Source organism: Podarcis cretensis, assembly GCF_951804945.1.
Source record: "Podarcis cretensis genome assembly, chromosome: 2".
Taxonomy (NCBI): domain Eukaryota; kingdom Metazoa; phylum Chordata; class Lepidosauria; order Squamata; family Lacertidae; genus Podarcis; species Podarcis cretensis.
In genome coordinates this window covers 110,787,194-110,810,267 of record NC_137171.1, presented here as the reverse complement: position 1 = coordinate 110,810,267, position 23,074 = coordinate 110,787,194, and the positions used below count along the sequence as shown (strand labels likewise).

Below are 23,074 nucleotides of genomic sequence, written 5' to 3'. Positions count from 1 at the left end.
CTGTGGACAAATGCCGGCTCCCTCGGACTGAAAGCGAGATGAGCGCCGCAACCCCATAGTCGTCTTTGACTTGACTTAACCTTTACCCTTTTACCTTCCAGAGGGAAGATCATGGCTACTCTGCTCCCACTCTAGTCCTGACCCTGCTGCACTGCTGTAAGCTAAGCCATGGTTTGGTAACCAAGGTTTGCTCTTGGTTTACAGGCCTGTGGTTTGTCTCAAAGAAACAAACCATGAGCAGAGGCTCAGATGTCACAGTAAACCAAACCGTGGCTTAACTCGCGGTAGCACAGCAGCAGCAGCAGAGGTGGAACAAAGCAGCCACGATCTCTCCAGGAGCCTTCACCTTCATGCTAAGCCATGCTGTGGCTCAGTGCTACATACAAACTGAGGCACAGAGTGCCCTCTCCTTTATTTCTGAGGTTCCAATCGCCTGGGCTAAAGAGGCTTCAGGATCAGAAAATGTGGCTTATAAGCAGGATTGAGTTCTGGGAGCTTTTCTTGTTTAAAGAACAAACAACAGGTGCTGACCTCCAGAAGAATTTTAGCCCTGGAGTAAAACAAACTCCGAAGGGGTAAGCCAAGAGCTCAGAGTGACGCATGCAAACTCACCTCTTCCAGCCACAATGCTCTCGCAAGCGCTCAGCAGCTGATCGGGCCCCATGGCTCTGCTCCAGCCCTTTCGACGCTTCCGGCGTTTCTTAAACACTGACAAGAGAGGAAAACCCAGAAAATCAAGTCCTGAGAGCCAAGATTTCACCCAGCAGGGAAGTAAAGGGTGTGAGCCAACGCACCTCTTCCTAAAAAAGTGGTTGGATCTAAAGATTCAGAAAAAGGGAGGCAGGCAACCAAAGCAGCATCTTTGACTTCCATGCAGTTTAGGAAGGCATGGAAGTCAAAGGGGGTGTTTACATGTTGACTTATTGCTTCGAAAAAACAGATCTTTAATTTCTGTGTTTTATCTTTTCTACTCTCTCTTTTGAGTTCTTTTCTATCTCTTTCTTCTGATTGTTTTCTCTCTCTCCTTTTCTTTTCTCCTCCTTTCCTTTTTCTCCTCTTCTTCTCTATGTTTTTGATTTCATTTACTTTTACGTTGGATTAAAAAATTATCTATTTGGTATCAGTTTTGTATCTCTTCTTTATAAAAGCTAATGCAATTTATTGAAAAAAGAAAAAGAAAATACCAGTGCTGGGATCTTGGTCCTGTTGCGGGTAGGAAGTGAAGCAGATCACATGGATTTCGGGGAAGCGGCTCTTGAAGTAGTGCTTCCAGGCCACCACCAGGGATGGGGGAGCCAGGTCAATCTTGTTCAGTACCAGGATGAGGTTCCTCTTCATCTGCTTAGTCACGAAGTCATAGAGGGCTGGGGAGAAGTTGATGACCTGGGCAGGAAGGGAGAACCAAATTAAGTAATTAAGTGAGAGATCCCGAACAGTGAGAGCTAAGAATATGTATTTCTTCCTTCTTTCTTCTCTGTGACACAGATGTGATTAGAATGTAAAGGGAAAGGACCCCTGGACGGTTAAGTCCAGTCAAAGGTGACTATAGTGTTGCGGCGCTCATCTCGCTTTCAGGCCGAAGGAGCCAGCGTTTGTCCACAGACAGCTTTCTGGGTCACGTGGCCAGCAGGACTAAACTGCTTCTTGCACAACAGGACACCGTGACGTAAACCAGAGCGCACAGAAACACCGTTTACCTTCCTGCCGCAGCAGTACCTATTTATCTACTTGCACTGGTGTGCTTTCGAGCTGCTAGGTTGGCAGGAGCTGGGACAGAGCAACGGGAGCTCACCCCGTCACGGGGATTCGAACCGCCAACCTTCCGAATGGCAAGCCCAAGAGGCTCCGTGGTTTAGACCACAGCGTGGCAAGATGCTTTTGTCCCAGAGATGGAAAGATGACAAGGTTCCTACCAGAGTGGAATGGCAGAATTAAATTGATGGACTATGCAGAGATGGCAAAAATGACCGGGAAAATCAGAAACCAGGAAGACCAAAATGTTAACAAAGAATGGGGGAGATTTATTTGGGAGTTACCACTGTAAACAATTGAACTCAAATAAACACTTGTAATGTAACAAGGACTTTGGATGTAACGAACAATCAAATAATTGGAATGACTTAGAATATGCAGTAGAAAATGACAAGTACAGAACCCATGGAGGGAAGTCTAAAGATTTGAGAGAACCTTGTGTTTGTTTGTTTTATCTGTGATTCTGAAAGTAAATTTTAATTTGTAAAACCAAATAAATATTAATATTAAAAAAACAGAATGTAGTGGCAGGTGGGGTGACTTTATACAAAATGCCATTCCACATTGTCATGGGAGACACTGCCCCCAGGACCCAGAGCATGTGGCTCCTGAAGGATTTCCCCATTTTATTCGTAAGTGGCACTTAGCTAGGAATTCACATTAAACTGCTACCCTAGGACCACCCTAGGGGTGTGTAGAAAAATACTTTTTCAGGGGGAGGCTGCACCCTATGGACTCAGCCCTAGAAATTGTCCTCCTGTTTAGCTAGTTAAATCGCATTAAAGGATCTGAGAAACCAAGTCAAAGGTCTGCGCAAACAAGGTCTATTGAGAACGAGCCACCAGTCATCAACAGAACCACAAAATGTCCTTACTGGGTGCCGGATGTCTGTAATGAGCAACACAATGTCGGACATCTCCAGGACACGCCACAGCTGCCTCCATGTCTACAAGAGAAACCAGGAGATTAGAAAAAGGCCTGTGTAAGATTACACTAGACCTAAACGGATTAAAAGGACCCCTTTGAACCTGGGTCACAATGCTCGAAATCAAATTGGAGTCAGGACTGGTATCCCAGCAATCACAACTCCCTAAGGCTTAATTGGCACTTTGGAGCAGAATCAGCACACGTCATTGTGTTTACACTGCACCAAAAACCCAAGCCAAAAATAATTAAAAAAAGAGAAAATGAAAAAATGAAAGCACATAAGAAAAAGCATGGAAGTCGCGTGTTTGATTGTCATGTGTGAAAATCGTACATGTGTCTCACTGGGTGCATGAGTCCTGGGGAGCTGCTGTCAACTGCATCCTTTTCATTGCTTGTACACCCAGTGAAATATGCACATGTGCAACTGCCACATGATTCTCATGCTATTTTCTGCACAATAGCATTTCCTGTTTAGAAACGGCATAATATGTGAAGCGAATATCCATGGAAACAGAATTAGGCGTTAACTAGTATTAATAGTTTATTAAAGGACTGGAGGCAAAGGAAACAGTGCTGGTTCATAAGGCGGGGGGAATCCAAAATCTGCAGTTGGGCGCCATACCTTTATAAGGGCCAACATAAATGTCATAAAATAGTGAGCAAACTTTCACATTCTCCAGGACTCTGTTTGTTGAACTGAACATTAAGCAAAAAAGGGATGGGGGGGGGGGAGGGAGAAAGGAGCTGGTTTGATGATCTAGCTACAACCTGCATTTAGTCCGATTTTTCAATAGAGTGTAGGAGACAGCACACCAAATTGGATTAGGCTGGATCAGGTCTCAAGTTACACCAGGGGCTGCAGAGACAAAGGCTACATTCACACCATACATTTACAGCACTACAATACTGCTTTAAACAGTCTTGACTTCTGCCAAAGAATTCTGGGAGCTGTAGTTTGCTAAGGTTGCTGGGAGTTGGTAGGAGACCCCACTATTCCCCTCGCATAGAGTTACAATTTCCAGAGTGGCTTATGACAACCAGTCCCTCTTCAGAGGGAACTCTGGAAATTGTAGCTCTGTGAGGGAATATATTGGGGTATCTCAACAACTCTCAGCACCCTTAACAAACTGCAGCCCCCAGAATTCCTTGGGGAGAAGCCATGACAGGTTAAAGTGGTATCGTCGTGTTTTAAAGGCATGGCGTGAATGTGGCTAAAGAAACACAACTCTTTGTCGCCCCAGCTCTTGCCCCAAAATAGCTGAAACCCTGAACCGTACAAGCAAAGTTAATTACACAAGACAGCCAGTTACAAATCTTTTTTTGACACTTGACTCTGGCTGCATGAAAGGAATGGACTGGTGGAAAAGATCACCCCACTCAGCTCCAATACAGCTGAACCATTCAGCCTGAATTTCCTCTTAAGGCTTTTAAAGGCTCACCTCCAAATTGTGCTCAAAGTAGCTCAGTTGGCTTGGTGGGAATGTACTGTAGATATTCTCGAGATATTCCCGAAAACACTTCTCCTCTCGGGCTAAGAGCTGGTCCTTGGTCATCTGATAATTCCAGGGCGGGCGTTTTGGGAAATCCAGTGCTGAGAAAGGTTAAGGATCAGTTGGAAGATATAGCCAACGTCTTGCGAGAATCAGGAGAGAAGTTCTAAGGGGAAAAGCTACATCTCGCATCAAGAAGCTTCCCTGATCACTCCAACTCCCATCGATACTTTTCACCGATGGCTACCATTTGGACAATCCAAGAAATATAAAGCCTTTCAGAAAGCCAGGACATGGCTGACATAATGATAAGAACGGGAACATAAAAACTGAATTGAGCAGAGGCTTACTGAACCGATGGAATGTGGGCAACATGGCAAGTTGGCAGGCCATTAAGGAGTTTTAAACTTGCATGCAGGCAAGTTTTATATATCAAACCAGGGCTGCCATATATATATATGTTATATATATCAAACCAGGGCTGCCATAAGTCCGGAATTTCCTGGACATATCTGGGATTCATCCACCAACAATAGCATCCCGGTGGAATTTTCAGAAATCGGTTTAAATGTCCGGGAGAATCCAGTGTGTACTGCAGCCCATATCGGAAGTGTTGATTTTTTTGCGAATTCCATAAAAAATAGCTCAAAAACTTATTTTTTGGAGATTTTGCAAATAAAGCTCAACAATTTTGGCAAAAAAAAAAAAAGCTCTAGATTTTCTTTTTAAAATATGGCAACCCTTTATCAACCTATTGTTTAGTGATACGGGGAACTTTCATACTCAATTCCCTTTTTTCCTATTGGGCCCATTTTTAGACCACCTGCATATGGTGCTTCCATAGAGCAAAACTGTCTGCTGCCTCCAGAGGCCGGGGGGGGGGGTAGTGCTTTACAGACAGAGGGAGGAAATCTTCTTTAGCATTTTCCTCTATCAGCCGAGACTCCCCAGGAATGCCTTAGCCAGATCCCCTTTGCTCACCTGAACCAGTTTTATAAACGTCTTCTATGTCCACCTCTGTCTCAACTTCTGGAGCAGGCTCCAAGATCTTCTCTCGGGCAATCTTTTTCCTCCGCTCCACCTCCTCTCTACTCTCCCGGTCAAAGTGCAGCCGGTATCTGTCAGGCAGGGGGAAAGAAGCGAAAGCAGGAAAGATCAGGCAGGCGATAAAAGAGAGGGGCCATCCTTGGCTAAAATTCGCTGCCCAGCTTCCCACCCGAGGCCCAGAACCGGGCACGTCTTGCTCAGTTTCAGGATTACAGTGATTTAAGCAATACACGAAGGACCTTACGGTCTTCAAACAAAAACATCTTGCAGGTCCCAGGCCACAGAGAGGTTAGGCTGGCCTCAACCAGAGCCAGGGCTTTTTCGGCTGTGGCTCCAATCTGGTGGAACGCTCTGCCACAAGAGACTAGGGCCCTGCAGGACTTGACATCTTTCCGCAGAGCCTGCAAAACAGAGCTGTTCCACCAGGCCTTTGGCCAGGGCACAGCCTGACCTCCTCCTTTGGCAATCCTCACAGAACTCTAGCCCAACGGTTGCCATTAACCTGATTTGAACTGATTTTATAATGAAATGATTTTAGAATGTTCTATCATTTTGCTGTTGTTAGCTGCTCTGAGCCCGGCTTCAGCTGGGATACAAATAAAATTTTATTATTATTTTATTAATACATCCGAAAGGAGGCCTAGGTTACTTGCCGCATGAAAAAGCTGCAGCAAAGTATGTTGGAAATGCAAATAAAAAGAAGGCACGTTCTACCACATGTGGTGGACGTGCAAGGTAACAAAAGCATTCTGGGAAATGATGTATAATGAGTTGGGGAAAAACGTTTAAAATAACATTTGTGGAAAAATCAGAGGCATTTTTGTTAGGCATTATAGGTACAGAGATTCCAAAAGAGCAGAAAAGACTATTTATGTTTGCGACGACAGCAGCAAGAATACTACTGGCCCAGAATGGGAAAGAAGACAAAGTTCCAACCAGAGAAGAATGGCTGATGAAGATGAGGGACTATGCCGAAATGGCGAAACTGAGTGGGAGAATCAGAGACCAGGACAAGAAGAAGTTTAGGAGAGAATGTGAAAAGTTTATAGGTTACCTAAGAGAACATTGTAAACAGTTAAAAACTTTCGCAGGATTAGAACACTTGTAAAAGACAAATAGAATGGAAAAGTTAGAAATAGATATAACAAATTGGGGGGAGGGGAATAAGATAAGTGGAATAAAAAGGGATGGATAATGGAAACCAGAGAAGGGCGGAGGGAAGTCAAGGGATTCTGAGAATCCTGAAATAAATGGCGATTGATATGTTTAAATGGAAATTTGTTATGTAAAACTTAATTAAAAATATTTACATCAAAAAAGCTGCAGCAAAGGATTGGACCCCAATATTCTCTCCCTGTTTCAGGAAAGGCCAGCAGTAATGACGGCCAGCAACTCGGATGGCTTTAAAAGATTAGACGGATTCATGGAAGATAAAGTGATTAATGGCTACAAACCAGAGTTGGTTGTGTTTTTGTTTTTTTGTTTTATAATAATTTTTATTAAGGATTTTACATTACAAAAAAGAAAAAAGAAAAAAAAAAACAGAAAAAAGAAAAAATATCCAACAAAAATTGTTAAAAACAATCAATCTTTTCATCTCCTTATTTTTCATTTACTTGTTTCTCGGACCTCCTCGGACCTCCCTTTTTTGTATTCCAAATCAAATTATTAATTCAACAATTTCTTTCCCTCTTTTTGCTACCCAGATCTTATTCTTAAATTATTACAATCTTAGATTTTTACTTATATAAACCCATTTTTTCATACTCCTTTAACCCATCATAGCTAGAAACCACTTAGTTCCAATCCAACATTATTCTAAAATTCCTTAATTTTACAATATCTCTGTAAATAGTCTTTAAGTTTCTTCCAATCTTCCTCCACTGACTCTTCTCCCTGGTCTCGAATCCTGCCAGTCATTTCCGCCAATTCCATATAGTCCATCACCTTCATCTGCCATTCTTCCAAAGTGGGTAGATCTTGTGTCTTCCAATATTTTGTGATAAGTATTCTTGCTGCTGTTGTGGCGTACATAAAGAAAGTTCTATCCTTCTTTAACACCGATTGGTCAACTATGCCCAGGAGAAAGGCCTCTGGTTTCTTCAAAAGGGTATATTTAAATACCTTTTTCAGTTCATTATATATCATCTCCCAGAAAGCCTTAATCCTTGGGCATGTCCACCAAAGGTGAAAGAATGTGCCTTCATTTTCCTTACATTTCCAACATTTATTATCGGGCAAATGATAGATTTTTGCAAGCTTGACTGGGGTCATGTACCACCTGTAAATCATTTTCATAATATTCTCTCTTAGGGCATTACATGCCGTGAATTTCATAGAGTTGGTTGTGTTTTTGAATCCCAGTTGCTGGAAATTGTTAAATGTGGCGAGCCTCTTGTGCTCAGATTCTGCTTGTGGGCTCTCCATAGGCATTTGGTTGGCCTCTGTGAGAACACAATGCTGGACCAGAAGCAGCCATTGGCCTGATCCAGCATCTTCTTCTTGTCTACTTCCACAAAGGCCAGTATACACCATATTTTTCGCTCTATAGGACGCACTTTTCCCCCTCCAAAAATTAAGGGGAAATGTGTGTGCGTCCTATGGAGCAAATGCAGGTTCCTTGGCTTCAGCGATAGCAACGCGAAGCCTCCGAAGCGCAGAGGGAACTCTCCCTCCGCGCTCTGGAGGCTTCGCGTTGCTTTCGCTGAAGCCTGCTTTTGCTGAAGCCTGGTCGCACCGACCCCTCTCATTCTCCAGGCTTCAGGGATAGTCGCCTGAAGCCTGCGGAGTGCAGTGCGAGTTCCCGCTGCGCTCCGCAGGCTTCAGGTTCCTTTTGCTGAAGCCAGGAAAACAAGACTCTCCTGGCTTCAGCAGAGAGGGAGAGCTGCACAGCGCCCCCTCAGCCAAGCGGGAGGAGAAATGGAAGGGGCTCCGTTTCTCCTGCCGCTTCGCTGAAGGGGCGCTGAGCAGAGAGGGGGAGAATTTTTTTTCTTGTTCTCCCCCTCTAAAACAAGGTGTGTCCTATGGTCCGGTGCGTCCTATAGAGCGAAAAATGCCTATAGCCTCTGTCTCAGTCTGTGACACAGACTCACACTATGGGGATTGCCTGGCATCAAATGTTATCATCCCTTAGGTGCAATGTTAAGACAGGTATTTTAATACTTTGTACAGTGGTGCCTCGCAAGACGAAAAGAATCCGTTCCGCGATTCTCTTCGTCTAGCAGTTTTTTCGTCTTGCGAAGCAAGCCCATTGACAGCTTAGCGGATTAGCGCTATTAGCGGTCTAGCGGCTTTTAACGATCAGCTGAGAGGCGGCTTATCAGCGGAACAGCTGATAAGCGGCTTAGCGGCTTAGGAAAGGGGGGGGGAGCGAAAAAAACCCGCGGGAACTCGCAAGATTTTTTTGTCTTGCGAAGCAACCCCATAGGGAAATTCGTTTAGCGGGTTTTCCGTCTTGCGAGGCGTTTGTCTTGCGGGGCACCACTGTAGTTTAAAACAGCACTGGAGGATGCTACATTAAAAACAAACAAAAACTTTTTTATTTTGCTGTTTCAATTGCTCTTTACTTTGTGTATTGTGCCAAGTATGTTATTATTTTTTCCCATCATTTTTAACAGGTTTATTGTCTATTGCATTAATGTTTTTTATTTAAATGATATTGTAAACTACCCTGGGGCTAATAATAATAATAATAATAAATTTTATTTATACCCCGCCCTCCCCAGCCAAGACCAGGCTCAGGGCGGCTAACACCAGGTATAAAAACAATTGATTAAAATACAACTAAAATACAACATTAAAATACAGCCTCATTTCAGTAGAAACTCAAATCAAAAACTTTTTGGGGATGAAAAGGTCAAATCTTCACCAAGGCCAACTATCCAGACAAATATATTACAAAGGGTGGTACCACAAATACCTGAAATCAGAGGCAGGGCCTCCTCAGCCCATTTGGCCTGCCAGGCCACTTTGCCAAACCACACCCCACTTGCCAATCACCTGATATCAGGTGTGGGCAGTTAAGAAGGCAACTGGGCTAAGACAAAAGGGGCCTTCTGAAGCAACACACAGAGTGCTTCTGAAGTCTCAAAAATTGGAGACTTCAGAGCACTGTGTAGAGCTCTTTGAAAACCCCTGCGTGATGCTTTGAAGTTCCAACTTCAGCGGACAGGCAGTATCGTGCAAGGCTGTTTGCAAGGGTCTTATGAAGAGCATTTCAAAGTTCCCAACATTCAGCTGACTGTCGGGGCTTCCAAATGCCATGTCACCATAGCATCTGGTGATAGCCTTTCCCACCAGTCACAGCAGGCCTTTTCTGCCTCTTACCTTATCAGCTTTTCTCAACCTGTGGGTCCCCAGATGTTTTGGGACTACAACTCCCATCACCCCCTAGCTAGCAAGGCCAGAGCTCAGGGGTGATGGGAGTTGTAGTCCAACAACATCTGGGGACCCACAGGTTGAGAACCACTGCAAGGCTTAAATGAAGCAAAACAATAACAAACAATAGTGGCAACATGGATGCCCTTGCTACTGGCAACCTGTTCCATTCATTCATATTTGTCCCTTCCCCCAGTTAGTTGAGAAGGGATTTTGCGGGCTTCTAAAGTCTCACTCCATCCTTGTACTGGCCAAGTTTTTGCAGGGATGTTTATCTTCAGGGATGAAATTACACCACATGCCTTAAGAGTATTCTTTCAGCCTACCTCATAGGGCCAGGTGGAAAAGAGATATGGGTTATGAAATAAGAGTGCAATAAAAGTGCAATAAAAGAGCCTGCCTCACATCAAGTTGGATCACTGATTCATGATGCTCAGTAAGGCCTCCTCTGACTGGAGCTGTTCTTTAACAAGGAACATGGGTGGCTGTGATCAAGGACCACGATAGCTATGTTCTCCCTCTGAATGCCAGATGCTGGAATTCACAAGTGGGGCAATGTCAGGGGTTAAGCCCGAGACTTTCACCATGCAAGACACACATTCTAGCAACAAGCTGCAGACTCCTTTGAGTGCCTAGGTTTTATTTCCATGGAATATATACAAAAAAAAGAGAGAGAGAAATCAAAAGTCTGGTCGTGGGAAACTGTAGACAGAACTCTCTGCTCCAGGAGGAAAGCTAATGTTCATCAGAACACAAGCCAATAGTGTTGCATGCTCACGTGAACATTGTGACTTACTTTCGCACGCATGCTTTAATGTACATTCACCCCACAGGAGGAGGGTTATGTGGTGATACTGACAGCTCTTCCCTGTTCTGCCTTCTAAAGGAGAACTTGTCCTTTGCTCTATGCTGCACTCAGAGGCACAACAGGAAATGGTGGAGCATGGCCTATTTTGGTAATGTTCACAAGTCGGGAGAAAGGTTTCCTACATCCTCCTCACGTGCAAGTCTCTTACTGAGAAGAGTACAGGCGTTAAAAGCACGTTGCTGACTTCTTAAATGTTCGTGTGCACGTGTGAGGGAAAGGGATTTCTGCCGTGAAGATGTCAGAGCAGCAGAATCACAATTTTGAAAGCAGGTCCTCGATTCTATTTCAAAACGGAGCATATCAGGCGGCCTGTTCAGCTGAAGGGAATTCAAAGGAAGGACAAGAATGGAGGACTCACTGTCTCACATGCAGCAAACTTATCACACCTAAGCTAAGAACAACCAACACATTCTGGCCACAAAAGTTGCACTTTCATTGAGTAGGCCCAGGCCATTAACCAACGTCCATGGAAAGAAGAATTTGCCAAATAAGGAAATAAATGGGTTAGAGAAGGTGTGGGGAACTTATGGCCCTCCAGATATCAGTGGACTACAAATCCCATCACCCCTAGATGGCATTGATGGGAATGGAAGTCCAACCACATCTGGAGGATAATAGGTTTTCTGGCTCTGAATCACTCTAATCCAGGGATGATTAATTTATGGCCCTGCAGATATTGTAGGACTCCAGCTCCCATCAGTCCTGGGAACATGGCCAGTGGTCAAGGGTGAGGGGATTTGTAGTCCAATGCCCCCCAGAGGCCTTTCCACCACTGCAAGTAGCTGGAAAGTCAGATCTATTTTATGGCTGTTCAATCTCATTAGCATAATTAAGCATGCATGTTATGGTTATGCCAGGCACACGTGTGGGCAGAAGGGCTTACCAGGAGAAAGGGGCTCCTCCAATGAGCATCAGGTGGACTCCACTGTAATTGCCCAGAATGCCTTGCAGCAACAGAGCTGCTATGGAGGGGCATTGTGGTAAATACAAAGGCGGCTGCTTGGCATTCATTGGAGAGTAGAAAGAGCAGGGTCCAAGGGAGCGGTTTTAGTAGCAATTGGCTCTCAGCAACTCCCCAAGAAGTTGCCATCTTCTCAGACCAGGAGCCACATCAGCTGAGGCCATGGGGCTTAGAATTAAGCAACATCTGGATGGCCACAAGTTCTCCATCCCTGAAGCAGAAGCTTTCTCCAGCAGGAAGGGCACCCAAAGAGAGGCCCCTGACGAGGAACACAGGGCATCAGCAGGGTGGGATGGAAGCAGGTTTCAGCTAACTGGGTCTCAACCCATGTAGGTCCCTAAAAGCTGGGAACAAGCACTGTGAATTGGGCCCAGGCAATGGAACGGGGTCTGGGGAGCTCATGCAAGAATATGTCCCTGATGAAGAACGTATCTTAAAAGTTGTGGGGCAGCTTCAGCCACTCCCCGGACGCTTCTTCGAATCAAGCGCAGAAAAATCTCCCGCATTACCTGTTGGGATCGTAGCCATGTTCTCCCGGCTTGCGGACTTGAGGCTGCTGGTTCAGCTTGCGCACCTGCAGAGAGAACGACTCGCTGTCCGACGTGTCCGTGTGGTCCTCGTGCCTGTCGTGGCTGCCACTCCGGCTGTTGGAGCTGGACCTCACACCATCTTGAAAGCCTGGAGGGACAAGCAAAAGGGAAGTGAGCAGAGAGGCCGACTCGTAACTCTGAAATCCCAGGGAAGGAATTCAAAGTAGCACTAAGTAGACCACTCTGCCTGTACAAAAGCTTCTGCTCTCTTGATGATGGAACCATCTCCCCTCCCATTGCTGTTCTGGGGGTTCTCCCGACCCCCTCACAATTTCTGCGAGGCACAGGGGGAATTACCACATTTTTTCATCTATAAGACACCTCCTATTTTGGGGGACTCAGATTTAAGAAAATGGGGGGAGATGGCCCCTAATTTCTGACATTATTTTTTATGCAAAAAAACCTTGTCTTATACACAGAAAAATATGGTATACAGTATCACAATTTAAATCACTAGTCAGTAAGACTTGATTTAAATTCTTTCTTTCTTTTTTTTTTTACAGAAAGGCTCATTCTTGCTGGTATCATCTTAATATTTACAACCAGGTTTCATTTTTGGAATAATAAATTTTCAGAGTAGTTTTTACAGTTATATCAACAAAGACTGATTTGGTTATACTATTAGAAATACATAGACAGATAATTATGAAATTATTGTGAGGTTTAATAAGAACTGTTTATATTTGGACAACTTTTCTGCTGTACTTTATTGGAAGGAGAAAAATAATCATTTCCTTAATAGCAATTTAAACAATTTATTTAACTAAAACAATAACATTATAGCATATGTATCCGTGTTTGTCAACTAAGTTAAAAAAAACTTAGACTGAGTTTTAGCACACATGAAAAACTTTAAACAAATCCTTATTTCCTGATGAATAGCCTTTGGACTATAATGTAACTTAAACAGAAAACTATCCTTAAGAAGATTTTTTTTTTCTCCAAAAGCATTTTATTTTAAAGATCTGATTTAGATCAAAAAATTCCGATTTATATAAATATATATATATATCCTTTATTTATTTATTTATTTATTTATTTATAATATCATTGGTTTTTCTCCACCCTGGCTGAAAACCACACCAGGGGTGGGAAGCAACAGGTTCCCAGATGTTGTTGGGACTACAACTCCCATCATCCTTGACCACTGACCATGCTGGATGGGAATCATGGGAGTTGGAGTCCACCTCCTCTGATATAAACCGGAATTCCATTATCACTTGAAGAAGAGACACGAAGGTTCAAAACCACCAGATACCCGCTGAAATTCTAAGAGGCAGAGGGAGTGGGATTTGAGGGTCGTGTTGCAATACTGAAGGCAAATAAATGCCTCCCAGGCAGGATTCTGCGGAGGCAGCAAAAGGGGTTTAAAGTAGACAAGAACACCACTGCACCTTGGACTCTCCCCACATTTTTGGCCAGGGTGTGTACCGTAACTAAAAGCAGGGATAGGTGTTTGCAGACTTAACAGAGGTAGGTAGAACTAAAGGGATTCCAGGGCTCATTCCTACGAGGGCAAGGGAGGCTACTCGAGGGAGGGAGGCCAAAGGAAGGAGAAAGGACAGGCCGCTGGGCGCTTCTGTTATCGACTCTGAAACAACTCCTCAGCAGGAGGAGCAGAAAGGGGATTTGTCCGAAAGAGCTGCAACAGTCTTGCTGGTTGTTTCTGAGGGGATTTTGAGGCCGAGAAGGGGCTCAAAAGGCAGGAAACAGATGACTCACCCCAGGGTGGGGCCTGTAAGTTTTGCTATCGACAGCTCCCAGCCCACATCTGCAAAGCCCGGCTGCGGTGTTGGCAGGCGGGGAGGATAAAGAGCCAGTCATTTTTCCAAATCATGAAACAGGAGACCCAGCCCCCTAATTCGTGGAGCAGAGAACTCGACTAACACAGAGCTCTCCCCTCAGCACCGATCACTTACATACGAAGACATATTTTGCTTTGCACATACGCTTGCATAGGATGGGTGGGCGGACCACCCACTGGACTAGATTCTGAAGTACAGTGGTACCTCAGGTTACATACGCTTCAGGTTACATACGCTTCAGGTTACAGACTCCGCTAACCCAGAAATAGTGCTTCAGGTTAAGAACTTTGCTTCAGGATGAGAACAGAAATCATGCTCCGGTGGCGCAGCAGCAGCAGGAAGCCCCATTAGCTAAAGTGGTGCTTCAGGTTAAGAACAGTTTGAGGTTAAGAAGAGACCTCTGGAACGAATTAAGTACATAACCCGAGGTACCACTGTACAACTTTCCCAGTGCCCAACTGGGCTTACTGGCTGTTAATGGTCATGCCAATGCAACAGTGCCACTGCCTTCTCTTGCAGCAGCCACACCTGAGAGCATGCCTCTCCCCATATTTCTGTTCTCAGTCATAACATTTTAATCTGGCCCTCAGGAAGAAGGTCTTTGATCCTTGCAATAGGTTCCTGTTTTTCCTGTTTGCTTCCAAGGATAGGCTGATTTATAACCCTGCATCCAGAGCCCCTACGCCAGCCAGCAGTAGGCAGATGTCAGGCCAGATATGAGGCTCAGCAGAAGAGAACATGATGGGCATGCAAACGGTCCTCACAGTTCAATCCGCAGCATGTCCCAGTGGGGAAGGTAGACATTCCAGTCCAACAAGCTGGAAAGACGCTGATGGTCAGCGTAGACCAGTGTTTCCCAAACTTGGAACTCCAGCTGTTTTCAGACTACAACTCCCATCATCCCTAGCTAGTTAGCAAGACTAGCGGTCAGGGATGTTGGGAACTGTAGTCCGAAAACAGCTGGTGACCCAAGTTTGAGAAACCCTGGTGTAGACATTGGTGAGCTACATGAAACAATGGTCTGACTTGGTACAGTGGTACTTCTGGTCAAGAACTTAATTCGTTCCGAAGATCCGTCCTTAACCTGAAACTGTTCTTAACCTGAGGTACCACTTTAGGTAATGGGGCCTCCCACTGCCGTCGCTGCTCGATTTCTGTTCTCATCCTGAGGTAAAGTTCTTAACCTGAGGTACTACTTCTGGGTTAGCGGAGTCTGTAACCTGAAGTCTCTGTAACCCGAGGTGTCTGTAACCCGAGGTACCACTGTATAAGGAAGTTTCCCATTTTTTTGGGTGGTTTAGTAAAGCAAGAAGCTCATCGTGAAGGTCACCCTTCAGATATCCTGGTCCCAGTGGCTTTAATGGCCGTTACCAACAATTACCGGTAGTTCATGGGAACATTAAAAGTTTGAAGCCTGAGTCCCTCTATCCACCACTTCAGGGCTGGGGAACATGTGTTCCTCCAGATGTTGCAAGACTACAACTCCCATCATCTCTGACCACTGGCCACACTACCTAGAGGCTGCTGGGAGTTGGAAGGAGAACTCAAGCTACCTCCCATGCATGCACTGAACAGGCAAGGAGAAAGACTGTGATGTGGCCCTGCCTTAAAAGCCGCAAACGAAGAAGACAGAAGTAAATTAATCTCACCTGAAGAACCACCAGAGGACTCCCTATTTCCTTATGTGTTCATGTGAGCAAAGCTACTACTCTAATGCCCCAATTATGGACGGTGTGTGTGTGGAGCCTAAAAGTTTTCGCCAGAAGTCAGGGAGTGGGATACAGTGGAACCTCGGGTTGCGAACGTGATCTGTGCGGGAGGCACACTTGCAACCTGCAGCGTTCACAACCCACAGCGCTGCGTCTGCACACGTGCAGGTTGCGATTTGGTGTTTCTGTGCATGCGCCAAAAACCGGAAATAACCCGTTCCGGTACTTCCGGGTTCGGCGCGGTGCACAACCCAAAAACGCGTAACCTGAAGCTTCTGTAACCCAAGGTACCACTGTATATGGATTTCATTAACAGCTCCAAGCACTGTGCAGTTATATATTTACCATTTTTTTCGCTCTATAGGATGCACCGGGCCATAGGACGCACCGGACCATAGGAGGGGGAGAACAAGGGGGGGGGGAAATTCTCCCCCTCTCTGCTCAGCGCCCCTTCAGCGAAGCAGCAGGAGAAACGGAGCCCCTTCCATTTCTCCTCCCGCTTCGCTGAAGGGGCGCTGCGCAGAGAGGGAAAACTGTGCAGCGCCTCTCTAGCGAAGCCTGGAGAGCAAGAGGGATTGGTGTGCACTGACCCCTCTCGCTCTCCAGGCGTCAGGCGGCTATCCACAAGCCTTCGGAGTGCAGCGGGAACTCCTGCTGCTCTCCCAAGGCTTGCGGATAGCTGCCTGAAGCCCCCAGAGCGCAGCACGAACTGCCACTGCGCTCTGGGGACTTCAGGCGGCTTCAGCAAAAGCTCCGGAGCGCGGGGGGAGCTCTCCCTCTGCGCTTCGGAGGCTTCGCGTTGCTATCGCTGAAGCCAAGGAGCCTGCATTCGCTCCATGGGATGGGACGGGCACACTTTTCCCCTTCATTTTTGGAGGCGGAAAAGTGTGTCCTATTCCCAAAAGCTTTGCCCAGTCCACCATTTAAGCTGAGCTTCGACATCTTGATGCGTGCAGACAGGGTGGTTGGTCATACTTCTCTAATCTAGTCATGTTTGAAAAGGTCGAATCTGGCGTGCAACAGCGATATCCTTCAGTCGTTTCTAAAGTATTTAGTTTTTGATTTGACAGCAGCAACGAATCCGCAAGGCTATTAAAAAGGGATTGTGATGGGGGGGGGGAGCCTTCGCGGACGACTTGATCATCACTACTGAAAATCCGATAGAATGTATCCCAAGAGCAATAGAATATATAAATGAATTTGGACATCTAGCTGGCTTTAAGATAAACTATAAAAAAAACCAAATCTATTAGTAAATATGGGGAATCAAGAAAAAAGTGAGCTACAAAAAATCTCAGGGTTGGAGATTTTAAAAAGGATGAAATATCTACGCATATGGATGACAACAAGAAATATAGACCTATTTCAAGAAAGCTATATTAAAGTATGGAAGGAGATAAAGAGAAATTCAGAAACTCTGAATAGGCTACATCTATCGTTTTGGGGCCATATCTCAACAGTAAAGATGAATATATTGCCCAGAATGATATTTCTATTCCAAACCATGCCGATTCTAGGAGGAATGGATTGTTTTAAGAAGTGGAAAAGAGATCTAGCCAGGTTTGTATGGAATGTAAAAAAACCTAGAATAAAATATAAATTACTTATTGATCAGAGAAAGAGAGGCGGATTTGACCTATCTGACATGGAATTATATCATGTTGCAGCAGGTTTGACTTGGTTAAGGGAGTGGATTAAGTTAAAGGATACTGATGTGTTAGATCTGGAGGGAGTAGGCCCTCGATTTGGATGGCATGCATACCTAATAGATGAAAAGGTGAGAGTCCACAATGGTTTTATGCACCATATTATAAGGAAATCGTAAAAAATATGGATGAAATATAAAGGGATCCTAGAACCCAAAACACCTTGGTGGACCTCACCCTTAGAAATTATGACTGTAAAGAGAAAGAATATGAATAACAACTAGGCAACATATAAGGTATTACTGGAAGAGGAAAATAATAAATTGAAAGAATATAAGGAAGTTAAAAAATATTTAAATATTGGCTGCAATATTTTCAAATTAATCAGAGATTGCCAAAAGATAAACAAAAAGGATTTGAGAAAGAAATTTCAAGATTGGATGAGGACTTAATCCAATCTAAAAGGAAACAAGTTTCCAAATTATATGATTTGCTCCTAGAATGGGAGGTAGAAGAGGGGCAAGTGAAGACAGTGATGGTAAACTGGGCCCAGGATTTAGGGGGAAATATTATGATGAGCCAATGGGAACGGCTGTGGAAAAGGGGTATTAAATTTACGGCGTTCTATAATTTAAGAGAGAATGTAATAAAATGCAATATAGATGGTATCTGACCCCGGTTAGACTGGCAAAAATGTATAAAAACTGTAGTGATGTTTGTTGGAGACGCAACAACGGGGCAGGAAGCTTTCTACACATGTGGTGGGAGTGCAAAGAGATAGTGGGATTCTGGGAAAATATTTACAACGAATTGAAAAAGATGTTTGGATTTTCATTTGGAAAAAAACCAGAATCCTTTCTCCTAGGTATGTCAGAGAAAATAAAAAGAACGGTCAGACCAATATTTATGTATGCAACTACGGAGGCAAGGTTAATTGCCAAAAATTGGAACAGCACCAGTGTCCTAACTAAAACAGACTGGCTATCTAAAATGATGGAATACCTCCATATTGCTGAATTAACAGGGAGGATGATAATAATAATAATAATAATAATAATAATAATAATAATAATAATAATAAATTATTTATGCCCCGCCCATCTAGCTGGGTTTCCCCAGCCACTCTGGGCAGCTTCCAACAAAACACTAAAATACAATAATCTATTAAACATTAAAAGCTTAAAGCATAAAAAGATAAGAGGAGATATGGTATAAAGAGTGAATAAGGAGTGGGCTATCCTTAAGGAATACATCAAAATCTATGTGGAAAAAGTAGAACTTTTGACAGATATTGAGTGAATCCAGAAAATGATTAGAGTGAAAGGAGAGTTAAGATAGAAGAAGAGTTAAAGAAATAATGAAATGTGTTTAAACTAATTGGAAAAATAAAGTAGTGTAACAAGAATGACTGAAAGTCAAGTCACTTGGTGGGGTAGGTGTCCGTGTGGGGTAGATGTGTAGGTATGTTGATATGTGTACTACAGGTACGTATAATATAGAGTAATGTAGGTATGTTTTATGCTATGAAAATAAGGTGGTGTGTTGTATATATGTATTGTGTAAATGCAAATGTATGTGTTTTATATGTTAATAATAATAATATCAGCAAACAACATTCCCATCAGCGTATTCAAATAAAAGCACACACAAAAGGAATGTTGTGTAAAGCAATTTGATAATTAATACAATTTGATACAAACTTGTATTAATAAAATAGTAGTAGTAATAATAATAATAATAATAATAATAATGGGAAACAGAGCCTAGGACTTGCCAATCAGAAGGTAGGTGGTTCGAATCCCCGCGATGGGGTGAGCTCCCATTGCTTGGTCCCTGCTCCTGCCCACCTAGCAGTTCGAAAGCACACCAGTGCAAGTAGATAAATAGGTACCGCTCACGGGAAGGGAAACAGCATTTCCGTGTGCTGCTCTGGTTTGCCAGAAGCGGCTTAGTCATGCTGGCCACATGACCCGGAAGCTGTACGCCAGCTCCCTCGGCCAATAAAGCGAGATGAGTGCCACAACCCCAGAGTTAGTCAGGACTGGACCTAATGGTCAGGGGTCCCTTTACCTTTGCTTTAATAATTATCAGAAATGGCTGTCCAATCCTCTTTTAAAGCCATCCAAATTGGTGGCCATCACTGCCTCCTGTGGCAGGGAGTTCCATAGTTTAACGATACACTGTGCGACAGTATTCTAACTAGGAAGGACCCTCTTCACCCAGTGCAGCAATGCAATCCCAGAAGCAGTTTCTTCCACAGTTCCAGCCCAGAAGTGAAGTGGGACTGGTTCCATTCACTCAGCTATGGATAAGCCACCCCCTGCAAACAGAATGGCTGCTTCACCCATTAACTCATCTAAGTGCCATCAGGCAAACAATGACTGTCTCATCCAAAACTTGGACCATTCTCACCAACCAACTTTACAGGGCTGCTGCAAGGATTACTAAAGCCGAGATATGCAAAGGCACTTCAAAGATCCAGATTCCACTACATTAAGCGCAAGGCATTATCTTCGCTATCTAATGGACGATGACACACTCATGATACATGCCCACCTTCCTGTTCTGTGTCAACCGGAGCTCTCTTATCTGAGAAACCAGTGCAAAAAAAGCACCAGCTGCCCATTTAATGCCCTAAAGAGTTATTTCGGTCCCATTAGCACATAATTCATAACCCCCATAAAGCTTTTTCATCCCACTGCCTGTCACTGAAGCTCAGCACTTTTCTTTTGAATTGTTTCTAGTTGAGTTGGCACAGTAGCAGTTTGAGCACAGTGCATCTCTCTCTCTCTGTGTGTGTCACAAGAGGTGAGGTTTCCCCCCTTCCCTTATTCATATGAATCCCCCCCCCACCATAACGCAGCAACACTAGATGATGCGTAACCACCACCTTCCTCTTTTAGCTCTGCCCGCCAGAGATGCTACAGTCAACAAAAACCTTGCAGGGCGCAGGAGTACAGCTAAATAGCCTGGACCACGCTGGCTATTTTTAAATATGACTGCAACGAAAACAACCGTATTGCACTGGAATGAATGGCTTAGCGTAGCTCCAGCTATAATGGCACACCGATCGGTACTACTACCCTTTGTTTCTGCGCAAAGCTGCCATTTATACCACATGCACCTATCACAGTCTCAAAATCCCTGTAGCTTTCCAACTGCAGAAATTGTGAATATTAGGATCTGATCCAGGGACAGTAGGATGCGCATCTCCCCCCTTAATGCACCAAAGTCAATGTCCGACGTCTTATTATGCTTTTATATCTGTTGGAAGCCACCCAGAGTGGCTGGGGCAACCCAGTCAGATTGGTGGTGTACAAGCAACAACGACAATAATGGTTATAACAAAATACAACAATAACAATAATAGCTATAAAGGAAGTGGAATGGGACATGGCGCAGGCCTGAGCAATTTGTGGTCCACCATGCTGAACGGAGTTCACATCACATCTGACAGGCGCTATATGAACCTCTTGATACTGCAGATCCTGCCTGGGCCTGCAGTGAGGAGGGCTGCTAACCACCAGGCAGGCTGCATTCAGCTTGGTGGGTTGCAAGATATGCAGACCTGATGCAAACATTACAATGTAATTCTAAACACAGATACAGCCCTACTGATTTCAGTGCAAGTTAATAAGGCCAAGGTGGAACCTTGTGGCCCTCCAGATGTTGTTGGGAGACTCCAGGAGAAGAGACCTGGCTTAGCTGCAGAGGATTTGTTTTGCATGCAGAAACAATTTTGGGTTCAAAATTGTAAAATGTGGCCCTCTTTGAAAAAAGTTTGGGCACCCCTGGTGTAGACAAAATTGACCTGCTTGGCAGGGGGTTGGACTCGATGGCCCTTGTGGTCTCTTCCAACTCTATGATTCTACGACCTAGGAGGACCTATGGTCTGACTCTGAAGCTCTTGTCAGTCCAAGGCAGCATTAACTTCTTGACGACCACAGGTTCCACATCCCTACTTTAATGCAACCTTTTACTAATGGGTTCTTATTTTAATAAATAAATAATCCATATGGAAAATTACATTTGTTACTCAACTATTGAACAAAACTAGTGATTTCCTGCTCACCCAACACTGATATTTATAACCCAAATTACATACAGTTGCATTTTAAGATTTGTCTTACTTAATTCCATCCCCTCTAACATGTTTCTTAACAAACCACACCATTTTCACAGTTTCCCTGCTCTTTTAGAGCTGTTGTTGCCCCTCTTCGTGCCACTTCCATGTTCGCAGCAATGCGCGTGCCCATAAATGGGGAGTTGCCTGTACATTTGTATCCCACACTTTCAGGATGTTATTTGTAAATCTCTCCCCTCTTGTCCTCAAAATAACCCTGTGAGGTAGATCAGGCTGAGAGACAGACCCAAGTTCTTTGTTCTCTGTTGGCAGAGTGGAGATTTGAACCCAGCTCTCCTAGTTCAACACTCTAACTGCTGATACCACATTGGTTCCCCTCCTCCCATAAACCGTACTTTTATACACAGTTACTTGGAAGTAAGTCCTACTGAATAAAGCACAGCACACTTCCGAGAAACCATGTGTAAGATCTGGCTGTGTATACCTGGAAAGGGACAAAATTGAATATGAATAGTAGAACAGATTCAATGGTTACAGCCCTAAGCCAAAATAACTGAAGGAAAGAGTTGTGTTCCATATTTGAAAAGTGTTTCTGTCTCCCAGCTACGGGGAGGTGAGGACACAGCATTCCCAATGCACTGGAGAAGGGCAGTTTATTCCATTAAGCAGTTTAGGTGGGAGAAAAAGAGAGAACGATATAATGCCCACTGCATTGCAGATGTTGGGTGTACACAGAACTATAGCAAGCACCCCAATGCCTTCCAAAGAGAGAATCATCCTTCAAGTGTACATCAAGAAGCCATTATCCAAAAATTGAGGGCGGCGGACCTAAAATTTTATTTTGAACACAGTTTAAAAGGTGGTTCAGAAGGAAGAGGCTAGTGCTCCAAAAGGGCCTAGTTTAATATTTCATTGAAGGGAGAAGACTGGACTGCTCCACAAAAGAGTTGACAATTCCATGTACGTGCATGCAAAGGGGGGTGGGGTGGGGAATGAGGCTTGTCAATTAGCATGAATTAGCAGCGTGCACCTTACATGTCAGAAGCCAGAGAGAGAAACTGAACATTTCTAGACACATCTTCCAAATTGTTTCCAGGAGGGGAGCAGCGGGGTTCTAAGTCGTGAGCTGAAAGGCCTGGCTCACTTATGCCTGCCCAACCCCGCTTTGCAAAAAGGGAGAGAGAGCGGGGGAAAGATGGAAAGGGAGAGGAAGAGAGAGGTGCTATACGTTTTCAGGAAAGAAGATTTGCTTTCTATGTAAGCGTTTCCTGCAGAAGCCAATAAATAGCCAACCCCCGATTTGTTTTAATGGAGGAGATGTAGAGGTCACGCTTTCTCTTCCTTCCAACGCCCCCTCTAAAATGTTTCAAGGAGGAAGAGGAGGCGTGGCCATCTGCTACCCAGATGTTTATGTGGGCGATCATGAGAACCAGATGTTGCTAATGATCGGTCCCTTCTCATTATAAAAAGGGGAGAGATGTTTGGGGGGGTAAGAGAAAGGTGAGGATACAGATGTTGAAGAGAGGGGGGATCCTCCCCCCATGCAGCCCAAAGAGGGTGGGGGAATGTTACATCCTTCCAGATGTTTCAAGGCGGGGCCCCGCCCCCTCCCGCACGGCCCCGCCCCCTCCCGAGCTCACCCTGCCGCTTTCTCTCCCGTTTGTCCTGCAGCTGCTTCTTCTTCTGCTTAGCGCTGAACGGCCTCTTGCGGTGCATGTCCTATCCCGGCTGCCGTCCCCTCCTCCTCCTCCTCCTCCTCCACCACCAGCCCCGACGCGCGGCACCGGAGTGGGCGGGGCCAAGGGGAGAGCGCTCCTC

At 44.6% G+C, this 23,074-nt stretch overlaps 1 protein-coding gene across 1 annotated transcript in view; it reads right to left on the bottom strand.

Annotated features, from left to right (window-relative positions):
* Window positions 1–23,074, bottom strand: part of GNL1 (G protein nucleolar 1 (putative)) — a 29,015-nt gene extending 5,941 nt beyond the window's left edge. Inside the window, exons 1-7 of the mRNA XM_079963125.1 lie at window positions 22,897–23,074; window positions 11,932–12,100; window positions 5,151–5,287; window positions 4,119–4,270; window positions 2,627–2,698; window positions 1,185–1,383; window positions 613–708 (exon numbers count right to left, since the gene is read on the bottom strand). Coding sequence (XP_079819251.1) covers window positions 613–708; window positions 1,185–1,383; window positions 2,627–2,698; window positions 4,119–4,270; window positions 5,151–5,287; window positions 11,932–12,100; window positions 22,897–22,972 — 901 coding nt within the window. The 5' untranslated portion in view covers window positions 22,973–23,074. The remainder of the gene's footprint in view (window positions 1–612; window positions 709–1,184; window positions 1,384–2,626; window positions 2,699–4,118; window positions 4,271–5,150; window positions 5,288–11,931; window positions 12,101–22,896) is intronic.